We start from the raw sequence: 13,924 nt of genomic DNA on the forward strand, positions 1-13,924 counted from the left end.
CTGAAAAGTAAATAAACTGCATAAGTCATGTATTTATTTCCAATCCAGATTGGAAGCAGTTTTCAATTATGGCATTTAAGACTCAAAGTCACCTTAAAAAAGAGTGTAACAGAGAGTCCCTGGGGGGAAAGAAGCAATTTCCATAAAAATTATCCTCAAAAGTAGATTACTCATGTTAGAATAGCAGTGCTTAGAGATCCAGTGATATACAACTGTGAATTCTTGCCAAAAATGAGAAAAATAGAAAAGAATCAACACTATATTCTTTTAAAGTTGCAGTAACAAATTGTTAAGGGTAAAAGACTTGTACCTGAGGACATCTGAAGTCTGATTTGAGTCAAGTGGGTGGGAGTGTTTACTGTGAAGCAGCTCGTCAGATTGCACTGAAGGCACGTGAAGGTGCAAAGAGGCCTAAGAAGGTAACAAGTAATCAATCAGTCAGCCAAATAGAAAATAATCTGCTAATTAATTTTACCTTATTCTCCCAGTGTATCTTCTAAAATGATTAAATACATTTTAGTCCTGTTATGAATGAAAGCCACTATAAAAATGCTTGTTTTCTTTAATTCATTATAGACTTTTTTTTTTTTTTTTTTTTTTTTTTTAAAGTAGGGGCAGCTTCTTGTTCTGTTGACCAGGCTGGTCTTGAACTCCTGGCCTCAAACAATTCTCCTGCCTTGGCCTCCCAAAGTGCTGAGATTACATGCATGAGCCATTGCGCCTAGCCAGAAGTGATTTTTAGGTGCAAAACTTATTTTGAATCTATTTTCTTTACCTTTATTGTTTTTGAGACCATACAATAATCCTTAGAAAAAGAATTTCTAATTATCTGCTAAGTCTAATTTGCCTAGATGTGCAACGTAAATGTTTAAGGAGGCACTAAATTGAGTAAACCTGAGTAGTCTGTCCGTAAGGTATGACACCCTTTATGACTATGCAGACATACCTAAGTCTAGCACTGAAAAAAGTAACAGGCGTAAGTATAAGCAAATAGTTTGGTTACAGCACAATAAACCTTAAACAAAGCTATCTTGGGTTGAACTGAGAACACCCTAAGTAATACGATGCACAGATGCCTGCTTTGCCCACTCAATTTCATAACAGAGGATTAGTAAAAACTGGCACACTCATTTAGATATGGCAATGAATAGTGGGAGAAAGGAATGAGCTACTCCACACTCCAATTAAATGGGTCATTTTGTTTATAAGTCAATATATGTAAGTCAATATAGTATTAAAAAGCTATGACAAAACAATGGTGATGTTCACTGCAGTAACTCTTGGTAGATTTCATTCTGTATACTGTAAAAGGTACTATTTTATATTTAGGTGCTCTCTCCTATGCAACTGCAATATATGTAAAAACTCGTACAGTATATTTAGGAATATAACCAAAGATATCTATGTGTGAACTGTCTACAAACTCTTGATTTATGGAGTTATAAGCAAGTCTCACACTGCAAATCACTACAAATTTTTAAAATGTAATTAGTACCAGTACTCTATTCCTATGATAAAAAGGAATCTAGCTAACAACCTGCTATATTTCCAAGCAAAGAGAAACAAATCAGGTGGCTTTACTGCCTACAGTATAAAACTGAGATATACGAAAAAAAAAAGTGAACGAAACTTATAGTAAATTATGCTTTAGGTGGTAGTTCATAACCAGAAGTCCTAATCTTGTTACAATGTATCTAACAGTGAATGTCCGCTTTACACTATCCTTTCTGCAAATAAATACTGAGTAGGAAAGGCTCTAGATAGTCCCTTGGACTTTTTGTAAACTTGTGTTTCCTGAAGCACATCCCCTGAAACATAAACTAAGGTCATAAACTATTAGCAGGTGTTAAATAATCCTTTCCTTGTGTATTAATAAGTTTGGGAAATGCTAGGTAAACTATTTTATTTACCTCTGTTTTTCAGAGACTTTAGTGTGCATACATGTATTATGACTAGAAAAGAGGACAGATAGCATGTGTAGCACCCTCCCAAAGGACCACAAAGAACCCTTTGTTTTGTGGAGACACCACAGACTACTAGTATATAGAAAATCCCTTGAGAATATGTTCTTATTTATTTATTATTTATTTATTTTTTATTGAGACGGAGTCTTGCTCTGTTGCCCAGGCTGGAGTGCAGTGGTGCCATCTCAGCTCACTGTAAGCTCCGCCCCCCGGGTTCACGCCATTCTCCTGCCTCAGCCTCCTGAGGAACTGGGACTACAGGTGCCCGCCACCACTCCTGGCTAATCCCAGGGTTTCACAGTGTTCGCCAGGATGGTCTCGATCTCCTGACCTTGTAATCTGCCTGCCCTGGCCTCCCAAAGTGCTGAGATTACAGGCGTGAGCCACCGCGCCCGGCTGAGAATATGTTCTTGTAATGAGATCTTTATAGACCACTGCACATCTACTGGAAGAGGAAGAAATGTCATATGACGAAGCTATTACTTGACACCCTTTAAATATATTATCTCATTAATAATCAATTCAGATCATCAGCTGTTGTATTCTTTATAAATGTGGTACAGAAGTCCACTGTTTAATCTCAAATGTCATTGAGTCAATGGATGTGATCCAAAGATATCCAGATTTAATAGCAACAGGTTTAGAAAATAGCAAGAAACCTATTGGTCTAGTACCCACTAAAATATATCCCTAAGAAACCAAAGCATACATACAATCCAACTTCTACTCCAACAGGTAAAAATAACTTAGCATGTGTGTATGTATACATGTATGTATTGATTGACTGAGACAGAGTCTCGCTCTGTCACCCAGGCTGGAGTGCAGTGGTGCGATAGCTCACTGCAACCTCCACCTTCCGGATTCAAGTGATTCTCCTGCCTCAGCCTCCCTAGTGGCTGGGATTACAGGCACCTGCCACCATGCCTGGCTACTTTTTTTGTATTTTTAGTAGAGGCAGGTTTCATCATGTTGGCCAGGCTGGTCTTGAACTCGTGACCTCAGGTGAGCTCCCTGCCTCAGCCGCCTGAAGTGCTGGGATTATAGGCGTGAGCCATTGCACCTGGCCCAGTTAGCAAGCATTTATTTATATTTATTTATCTTTTTTGAGACGGAGTTTAGCTCTTGTTGCCCAGGCTGGAGTGCAATGAACCTCCGCCTCCTGGGTTCAAGCGATTCTCCTGCCTCAGCCTCCAGAGTAGCTGGGATTACAGGCATGCACCGCCACTTCCAGCTAATTTTGTATTTTTAGTAGAAACAAGGTTTCTCCACGTTGGTCAGGCTGGTCTCGAACTCCCAAGCTCAGGTGATCTGCCTGCCTCAGCCTCCCAAAGTGCTGGGTTTACAGGTGTGAGCCACCGTGCCCGGCAGCAAGTATTTAAATTAGCATGATTTGGTGATTAAAAACAGTCAACTTCTGGTGGGTTTACATAAGAGTAAGTGAGTCACATCTAAATTTGTTATTCTGGAACAATATCAGCAGCAGTAATAAATTCTGCATAGGGCTTTTATATCTCATTTTGTGACTTATCTCCACGTTACATTGCTAACAAATTTGGTTTTGCTTTTTTGAGAGAGGGTCTCCTGTTACACAGCTGGAGTACAGTGGCATGATCATGGCTCACTACAGCCTCAACCTCCCGTGCTCATGCGATCCTCCCTCCTGCCTCAGCTTCTCATGTTACTAGGACTACAGGCACGTGCTACCATGCCTAATATTAAAAATTTTTTAGAGAGACAAACTTTCACTATGTTGTCCAGGCTGATCATGAACTCCTGGCCTCAAGCGATCCTCCTGCCTTGACCACCCAAAGTGCTCGGATTATAGGTGTGAATCACTGTGCCCAGCCTGAGTTTGTTGTAATAAATCACTATGAATCTGAGAGTCTCATTACTGTATTTAAAAACCACTCAGTTTTAACACAGTAATCTATATACAGCTAGAAAAACTTTAAGTAGTAAATGAAACTAAAAATCAAGTATTACAAAGATTATAAATCTTTTTTTTTTTGAGACGGAGTCTCGCTCTGTCACTCAGGCTGGAGTGCAGTGGCATGATCTCGGCTCACTGCAACCTCTACCTGCCAGATTCAAGTGATTCTCCTGCCTCAGCCTCCCAAGTAGCTGGGACTACAGGCACATGCCACCACGCCTGGCTAATTTTTTGTCGTTTTAGTAGAAACCCCCGGGGTCTCACCATGTTGGCCAGGCTGGTCTTGAACTGCTGACCTCGTGATCCACCCGCCTCAGCCTCCCAAAGTGCTGGGATTACAGGCATGAGCCACCACGCCCAGCCCAAGATTATAAATCTTTTATTCCCCAAAATAATGTAGCATAACAGCAGTGCAGTATGATGTAATTCAAAGAATAACACAATAATCATTAAAAGACCCAGGTTTCAGTCTTGAGTCTATTACCAATTATGACTTTAAACAGGTGAGTTTTTCTGAACTTAAATATGCTCACCTATAAAATGAGAAGGTTAGACTAGAGGTAACATAAAGTTTCTCTCAGCTCTAAATTTACATATGTGCAGTCGAAACAGACTGAGCATCCCCAATCTGAAAAAATCCAAAAGTGGAAACACTTCTGGTCCCAAGCATTTCGAATAAGGGATACTCAATCTACACTAACAACAAGGATCCTAGGAGTTTGACTTAAGAATAAAGTTCTAAAAATATAAATTTAAAAGCTAGTTTTTTTTCTTTTTTTTGAGAGAGTCTCACAGTGTGTGGCCCAGGCTGGAATGAAGTGGTACGATCTCGGCTCACTGCAACCTCTGCCTCGCAGGTTCAAGCGATTCTCCTGCCTTAGCCTCCCGAGTAGCTGGGACTACAGGCACTCGCCACCACACCTGGCTAATTTTTGTATTTTTAGTAGAGACGAGGTTTCGCCATGTTGGCCAGGCTGGTCTCAAACTCCTGACCTCAGGTAATCTGCCTGCCTCGGCCTCCTGAAGTGCTGGGATTACAGGCGTAAGCCACCACGCCTTCGTGATCTTGTTTGAAGAGTCACATATGGCAATTCATTTAAGAACTTAGACAAGCTATAAGACTTTAAAAAGCCACTTCTAGATTTCTCAGGACTTAGGCTGTCAATTAGAATTATTTAGGAACTGGGACAGAAATGGCAATACCTTAAGAAAAAGGGGACACTGATATTGTGCTTGAGGACATGCTGACCAGAACCAGTCAGGTAATGGACCTGCTTTGGCAGTTGATACAAAGTAACCAAGGGCCAATGGTTGCTGAAGAATATTAGGTACTTCCTCATGAGGTTCTGTTGAAAGTAGCCGATCAGTACTCTGACCCTTAAAAAGACAAAATTAGAAGTATATTATTAGTTCACTCAAATATAGCTAAGTACCAGATATAAACACAGAATGGCTTACAGCAATCAGTCTCATTATCTTATGACATCAATTTAACAAAATACTGAAGGATATTTAAAAAAACCAGTTTCTATGTACTTAAGAGTATTATAAGTAAAAGCATTAATAGAACATATTTTAAGAATTGTATTAAATGAATATGCCAGCTGTTTAACAAGTCTGTATTACTATGCCAAGCTCACAGGAAAGTGTGTAAACCTTCACAGATGAGTAAAACATACAAAATTTTCAATGACATCTTTAAGTTACTTGCTAATATTGCTTTAAGTCCTGAAAACCACACCCCAATTCAAAAGGTGGATTCAATTTAGCTTTGTTAATCTAGCACTATCTATAAAATGCAGTTAATAGTGCTGTGAAAATTATTATGGCAACATGAAGGGACAACTACTAAGTCACATTCATATCCTTTGGATTAATGTATTTCTTGGTATTTAAGGAAACAGACAAAAGAAAAAAAATATGCATGAAAATGTTCATTACATCATTATCTATAATAGAAAAAAAACCTTACATGTCCAATATTTTGGGAAGGACACAAATCACGGCATAACAAAAATGCAACATTAAAAAGCTGATTATACTTATTGAAAACTGCAATATAAACATATGTGGAAGGATGATAATTTGCTTAAAAGTAAAAATGGTTTTATTAAGGTGGTGGGATTACTGGTGCTTTTCGTTGTATGTATTTCTTATCTAATTTCTTTGCAGTTACAAAAAGGAGGAAGGAATGCAAAGTAAGATTGGAAAAAGATCCTTCCCTACTTTAAAAGGGTAAATTTTAAACCTATGCATACTACAATAATCAAATCAGCAGTATATATAATTTCTTTTCTTTGAGATGGAGTCTCGCTCTGTCGCCTAGGCTGGAGTGCAGTGGTGCAATCTCAGCTCACTGCAAGCTCTGCCTCCCGGGCTGACGCCATTCTCTTGCCTCAGCCTCCCCAGTAGCTGGGACTACAGGCGCCCACCACCACACCCAGCTAATTTTTGTATTTTTAGTAGAGACGGGGTTTTACTGTGTTAGCCAGGATGGTCTTGATCTCCTGATGTCATGATCCGCCTACCTCAGCCTCCCAAAGTGCTGGGATTGCAGGCATGAGCCACCGCCCCCAGCCCAGTATATATAATTTCAAATAGAGAGGTGTTATTCGCTGAAGCCCAATTAGTTTTTACTTCAAATACAAGGTCAAGACAGCCTGCTTCCATAATTGCTAAAGATAAAAAGGGGAAGTAGATGGTCAGTGTTTTATGTGGTCTTATGAGAAAACTAGTATTTTTATTATATTCCTTGTCACAGCCCTGATATGAATGGCTGCTCTTAAGAGTTATATATAGTGATTCTGAAAGATACTGTGATCCTGTATCTGAGTAAAAAACTATGGTGAACTGCCACAAAAACTACAAAAAAAGGAGTAATGCCAAATGGTCTAGAAAATACGGATTCAGAGAAAGCAGAGCCTTAGAGATTCTCTTAAAAATGTGCAATTCAAAGTACTGATGTCTATGATGTAGAAATGCATGAATGTACTGTTAATTAACCTCAACTCTTGCTAATTTCCAAGGAAAAATAGTATTGCATTTCATATATTAATCCATTACTAAGTTAACAAATGTCATTTAGAAAAATTACACTTTTTTTTTCGTCACCCTCCTTTGGCGCCCAGGCTGGAGTACGGTGGCTTGATCTTGGCTCACTGCAACCTCCGCCTCCCAGGTTCAAGTGATTCTCCTGTCTCAGCCTCCCGACTAGCTGTGACTACAGGTGCGTGCCACCACACCGGGCTATTTTTTACATTTTTAGTAGAGACGGGGTTTCACCATATTGGCCAGGCTGGTCTCAAACTCCTGACCTCGTGATCCACCCACCTTGGCCTCCCAAAGTGCTGGGATTTCAGGTGTGAGCCACTGCGCCCAGCCTAGAAAAACTAAAATTTACAACACAGTTACCTTGCCCACATCACCTCCATGGGGGTAATGAGATCCTGGAGAATGTACAGGAGAACCAGTTGGAGAAGCAGGAAGGATATTAATGATATCAGGGTCAAGATCATCTCCTGTGTCTAACAAATCAAAGATACCCATTCCATCTGCTCCATCTAAACAGGAGAAAGAAAAGAAATTTAAAACTCCATTTTCCATATCCTACGGTCATTCACAGGAAAGGGTCAAAATAAATGAAATTTTAACCAAAATGGGTTAATTTAACCAACATTTACTGAGTGTCTACCATGTGCCAAGTGTTGTGCTAAAAAACATACAAATAATTATGCATAAACAAGCATGTGGTAGTCTGAATAATGGCCCCCCAAAGATGTCCACATCCTAATCCCAGGAATCTAAGAATATGTTACCATAAAAGACTTTGCAGATGTGATCAAGCTAAGGATCTTGAGATGGGGAGATTATTCTGGATTATCCGGGTGGGTCCAATGTAATCACAGGGGTCCTAATAAGAGGGAGGCAGTAGGGTTAGAGTCAGTGAAGGAGATGTGATGACACTATACTGCTGGCATCCAGGATAGAGGAAGGGACCATGAGCCAAGGAATGCAGGTGGCCTGTAGAAACTGACAAAAGCAAGGAAACATTTTCCCTTAGGGCCTCCAGAAAGTAATCAATCCTGCTGACATTTTAACTTTGGCCCATCGAGACTGATTTTGGACTTCTGACCAGAACTGTAAGATAAAATAAATGGGTGTTGTTTTAAGCCACTAAATGTGTAGTACTTTGTTAGAGCAGCAATAGGAAACTAATACAAAGCAAACATAGTACAAAGGAAATGAAAATGTGTTTAAAGTGGGACTGCAGTAGTCCCCCTTATCCATGGCGGATATGTCCCAAGACCCACCCCCATACCCACATAGATTTCTGAAACCAAGGATAGTACCAAATCCTATATACTGATTTTTCCTTTACATACACACCTATGATGGAGTTTCAATTATAAATTAGATACAGTAAGAGATTAACAACAAGAATATTAGAATAATTACAGCAACGTACTATAATAAAAGAGATGTGAATGTGGTCTCTCTCACTCTCTCTTTCAAAGTATCTGATTGTACTGTACCCATGTAAAGGAAAACCAAAGATAAGGAGGATTACTGTATTTACGAATAATACCATGTTCTTTATTAAGTAAAATACTCGAGTTATTATATAACACACTAAAACAAGAGAGCATAATATCCATATTTCTGACTTTAGAGATGTGAGATTTTTTAAGGTATCTCAGAATAACAATAAAATATTATTTTCTCTTCTACTAAAATGTAAACTATAAATTCACCTGGAAAAGCTACCTCCCTACTTTGGCAGTTTATATAAATTATATTATTTTGGTAAATCAACAGAAGAGATATATAAAATGAGTTCATGTACCGGTACCTCAAAAGCACAAGGGTAAACCTATACAAATATTTTGTGAACAACTATTGCCTTTTAAAATAAGTAAAGATGGCTGGGCATGGTGGCTCACACCTGTAATCCCAGCACTTTGGGAGGCCAAGGTGGGTGGATCATTTCAGGTCAGGAGTTTGAGACCAGCCCGGCCAACATGGTGAAACCCCATCTTTACCAAAAATACAAAAATTAGCCAGGCATGGTGGCATGCGCCTATAATCCCAGCTACTCGAGAGGCTGAGGCACGAGCATCGCTTGAACCCAGGAGGTGAAGGTTGCAGTGGGCTGAGATTGTACTACTGCACTCCAGCCTGGGAGACAGAGTGAGTGAGACTCTGTCTCAAAAAGTTTTTTAAAAGTAAAGATTTATGGGATAATTCACAGCACCAGTTCTGGTATCACAGCACCAGTTCTGGTATCAACAAGGTAAAAGAATGATTGTATTAAGTTTCCTGTTGCCGCTTTAACAAGTTACCACAACCTGTTGGCTTAAAAACAACACACATTTATTTTCTTACAGTTCTGGAGGCCGGAAATCTGAAATCAGTTTCGTTGGAGTGAAATCAGGATGTTGGCAAGGCTGAAGGGGATAATCTGTTTCCTTGTCTTTTCCAGAGTCTAGAACTATATTCTTTGGTTCACGGGCTCTTTCACCATCTTCAAAGTCAGCAACATAGCATCTTCTCCCTTTGACTTTGCTTCCCGCTGTTTCCATCACATGGCTTTCTTCTCTTCTATGTAGTCAAACCTCCTTCTGCCTCCTTCTTATAAGAATACATGTTATTGCATTAAGGGCCCACCTGCATAATTGAGGATAATCTCTCCATCTCAAGATCCTTAACTTATCACATCTGCAAAGTCATTTTTTGGTAAAATAAGGTAACATTCACATGTTTCAGGTATTTGACATGAATTTATTTTGGGAGGTATTCTTCAGACTACCAAAATGGAACAAATTACCTACCATTGTTGGGATTGAAAGCTAAATCCAAATTTTCAGTGGTATAAGTAGCTGAAGCTACTTGCACAGAAGCAGAAGTAGGAAACACAAGTATATGAGTACATGATGTATCCTGTGGGGTATTTAGCTGAGATGTCTGCATGTTTAGAGTCGTGCTTCTTCCAAATACAGAACCAGTTGACACAGAATCTGAAAAATGAAAGACATTTTTTTCTTTTAATAAATGAAGAATAAATTTTATGTAATACTTAAAAACTGCATAAAGAATTAAATCTGATATAAACTAAAGATAGCTAACCTGGCATAATAACAAAAGAGCCTTGGGGCTCCATTGCCACCAAGCAAGCACTGAGAATGCTAGGGGAGTCTGCAGCAGATATACCACACATTCTACACATGTCTTTGAGCCTTTTACTTAGAGACTGCAAGTTTCGACGACTCAGCAAACAGCTCCAATCTGTGGGTATTGACAGTTTAAAAAAAAAAAAAAAAAATCAAAGTAACAGCATTATTAATATCCTGTAGAACCAAGTTAAAGTTAAAACATAAAAATAGTTAATGGCTTTTAAATTAGTGTATTCCTCAAACTGGAGTCATCATCAAGCCAAACTTACTGCTGATGCTACTCAACATCCTTTATCCCCCTAATATTAGGTATACCAAATTCAATTAGTATCTGCTCAACAGAGGATGAGTTAAATAACAATCAGAAAGTGGGAAAAACAGAAAACAAGTAAGAACAGCAGTAATAAGACTGCTATTAAAGTTAAAAAAGAGTAAAATGTCTTTTTAAAATTTGAATTTAGCCATTTGTGGCCTAGACATATGTGTTTCCTTATTTGATAACCTTTGCATTGTATTCAACATATATACCTAGATGTGGTCAGAACAGTGTGTGAATTAACATAAAACAGAAATATAAATACTAATAAAAGCACAACTTTACCTTTCAATTCTCCATGACCAATCCTTCCTAGACGACCAATTACAACTCTCCATGGTAATGAACTCATTTGTACAAGTCCTAAGCACCACTCCCAAAGTTTCTGTAGACCAAATTTTCTAGCAGAACTTTTTTTCCGACGAGCCCTATTGTATGAATAGAGAGTGTCATAAATATATTTCTAAATTTTATGATTTTTGTTGTTGTTGTTGTTTTGAGATGGAATCTCACTGTTGCCCAGGCTGGATGGAGTGCAGTGGCGCAATCTCGGCTACCTGCAACCTCCATCTACCTGGGTTTAAGCGATTCTCCTGCCTCAGCCTCCTGAGTAGCTGCAACTACAGGTACGTGTCACCACACCTGGCTAATTTTTTGTATTTTTAGTAGAGACAGGGTTTCACCATGTTAGCCAGGATGGTCTCAATCTCCTGACCTCGTGATCTGCATGCCTTCGCCCCGCAAAGTGCTGGGATTACAGGTGTGAGCCACCACGCCCAGCCCGACATTTTAAGAGAGCCCAAATTTGTGAAAAACAGATCCCCTTTATTTTAGTGCTTCACATCTTTACACAAGTCCTAAGCGAGAATATTCATAAAATCGTAAGTTTGGCATGTGAGTTTTTCTATTTCACATTACAATATATAAATTTTTAAAAAAATTTGTCTAAAACACCTCAATTCATCAGAAATACTGCTCTCCACCAGGGATTTTTTTTTTTTTTTTTTTTTTTTTGTTAGATGGAGTCTCACTCTGTTGCCCAGGCTGGAGTGCAGTGGCACAATCTCGGCTCACTGCAACCTCTGCCTCCCAGGCTCAAGTGATTCTCCTGGCCTCAGCCTCCCGAGCAGCTGGGATTACAGGCACCCACCATCATTGTCTAGCTAATTTTTGTATTTTTAGCAGAGAGGCGGTTTCACCATGTTGGCCAGGCTGGTCTCAACTCCTGACCTCAGAGGATCCTGTTTCAGTATCCCAAAGTGTTGGCATGAGCCACTGCGCCTGCCCAGCAAAAATTTTTTTTTTTTGAGACGGAGTCTTGCTCTGTCACCTAGGCTACATTGCAGTGGCGTGATCTCTGCTCACTGCAACCTCTGCCTCCTAGGTTCAACTGATTCTCCTACCTCAGCTTCCCCAGTAACTGGGATTATAGGCGCCCGCCACCACGCCTGGCGAATTTTTGTATTTTTAGTAGAGATGGGGTTTCACCATCTTGGCCAGGCTGGTCTTGAACTCCTGACCTCGTGATCTACCCACCTCGGCCTCCCAAAGTGCTAGGATTACAGGCATGAACCACCCCTCTTGGCCCAGCAAACTGTTTTTAAAGAGCCAATACTTCAAATGGGAATGGCCAGATTTGGTTATTCCATGGGCCGTAGTAAGCAATCCCTGTTCTATACTATAAATTGAAGACTGACCAAAACACCACACTTCTCAGTCCAAACAACATTGTTACCTGTATTCTGCATACATCTCCTTCACTAGCCAAATATGCAACATAAGCACTCTGTGGCTGAGCAACAGTGGCTATTTTATTATTATTATTTTTTGAGACGGAGTCTAACTCTGTCACCCAGGCCAGAGTGCAATGGCGTGGCCTCAGTTCATTGCAACTTCCACCTCCTGGGTTCAAGCGATTCTCCTGCCTCAGCCTCCCTAGTAGCTGAGACTACAGGTGTGTGTCACCACACCTCGTTAATTTTTGTATTTTTTTTCTTTTTTTGTTTTTGAGATAGAGTCTCACTCTGTCACCAGGCTGGAGTGCAGTGGCATGATCTCGGCTCACTGCAACCTCCGCCTCCCAGGTTCAAGTGATTCTCCTGCCTCAGCCTCCCAAGTAGCTGGGACTACAGGCGTGTGCCACCACGCCCAGCTAATTTTTGTATTTTTAGTAGAGATGGGATTTCAGCATGTTGGCCAGGAGAGTCTCCATCTCTTGACCTCGTGATCCACCCACCTTGGCCTCCCAAAGTGCTGGGATTACAGGCATGAGCCACCATGCAAGGCCTAATTTTTGTATTTTTAGTATAGACGGTGTTTCACTATGTTGGCCAGGCTGGTCTTGAATTCCTGATCTCAGGTAATCCGCCTGCCTTGGCCTCCCAAAGTGTTGGGATTACAGGCATAAGCAATCATGCCCGGCCAACAGCGGCTATGACTTACTGAGTACTTACTATGTACCATCCATTGTGCCCAATCAATTTACATGTAATACCTCATTTCATCCTAACAACTCCATGAGACAAATAAAACTATCCTCCTGACTTCATATATAAGTAAGCTGGAACTCAGCTGCATAAGGGTAGTTATTCCAAGGTCAGTAGTGGCAGGTTTGGGATTTGAGCCCAAGGTCTCTCTGACTCCATCACTGCCCTTGTTTTTTTTTTTTTTTAAGACAGATTTTCACTCTTGTTGTGCAGGCTGGAGTGCAATAGTGCAATCTCGGCTCACTGCAACCTCCGCCTCCTGGGTTTGAGTGATTCTCCTGCCTCAGCCTCCCAAGTAGCTGGGATTAAAGGCACGTGCCACCATGCCTGACTAATTTTTTTGTATTTTTAGTAGAGACGGGGTTTCACCATGTCAGTCAGGCTGGTCTCGAACTCCTGACCTCAGGTGATCCACCTGCCTTGGCCTCCAAAGTGCTGGGATTACAGGCGTGAGTCACTGCACCCAGCCCCATCATTGCCCCTCTTAACCATTATCTCACTTCTACTTTATCAAGGTAGTAAAATGGTAATACTATTTTGATAATGAAAAGGGTGGTTTTTTTCCCTCTACTTTCTCATACTTCACAGATGAGCACATTCTTTCCCAAGCTCACTTAATTAGTATAAATATCCGATTAAAAAAATCAAAATTGTATTAAGGAAATAAGATAGGAAGCACTGTTCTAAGGTTCATAATATAAAGCTTAACAGACTTGTTAATAACCAATAATATAAAATTATTGTTCCTATCTTCTGCTTCCCCAGCACCACTAAGACCTAATAATCATTAGCTATTTCTGCATATATTCAATTTCTCACCTAAAAAAGAACAGGCTTTTATATAACAGGGAAGAAAATAAACGATAGAACCCAAATCTTTTTTTTTTTTTGAGACAGGATCTCACTCTGTCACCCAGGTTGAAGTACTGTGGCGCAATCTCAGCTCACTCTGCAGCCTCAACTTCCTGGGCTCAAGTGATCCTTCTGCCTCAGTCTCCCAAGTAGCTGGGACTACAGGTGTGCCACTATGCCCAGCTAATATTTGTATTTTTGTACAG

The 13,924-nt window shown here is 40.1% G+C and overlaps 2 protein-coding genes across 6 annotated transcripts in view; one reads left to right on the plus strand and one right to left on the minus strand.

The window, feature by feature from the left end:
- Positions 1 to 13,924, plus strand: part of PTRH2 (peptidyl-tRNA hydrolase 2) — a 1,137,200-nt gene that overhangs the window by 537,200 nt on the left and 586,076 nt on the right. The window lies entirely within an intron of this gene.
- The window catches only part of MED13 (mediator complex subunit 13), a 126,165-nt gene that overhangs the window by 4,045 nt on the left and 108,196 nt on the right, over positions 1 to 13,924 (minus strand). Inside the window, exons 24-29 of the mRNA XM_050764635.1 lie at positions 10,666 to 10,808; positions 10,018 to 10,176; positions 9,723 to 9,908; positions 7,306 to 7,454; positions 5,098 to 5,271; positions 311 to 411 (exon numbers count right to left, since the gene is read on the minus strand). Coding sequence (XP_050620592.1) covers positions 311 to 411; positions 5,098 to 5,271; positions 7,306 to 7,454; positions 9,723 to 9,908; positions 10,018 to 10,176; positions 10,666 to 10,808 — 912 coding nt within the window. The remainder of the gene's footprint in view (positions 1 to 310; positions 412 to 5,097; positions 5,272 to 7,305; positions 7,455 to 9,722; positions 9,909 to 10,017; positions 10,177 to 10,665; positions 10,809 to 13,924) is intronic.

Source organism: Macaca thibetana, chromosome 16, assembly GCF_024542745.1.
Source record: "Macaca thibetana thibetana isolate TM-01 chromosome 16, ASM2454274v1, whole genome shotgun sequence".
NCBI classification, from domain to species: domain Eukaryota; kingdom Metazoa; phylum Chordata; class Mammalia; order Primates; family Cercopithecidae; genus Macaca; species Macaca thibetana.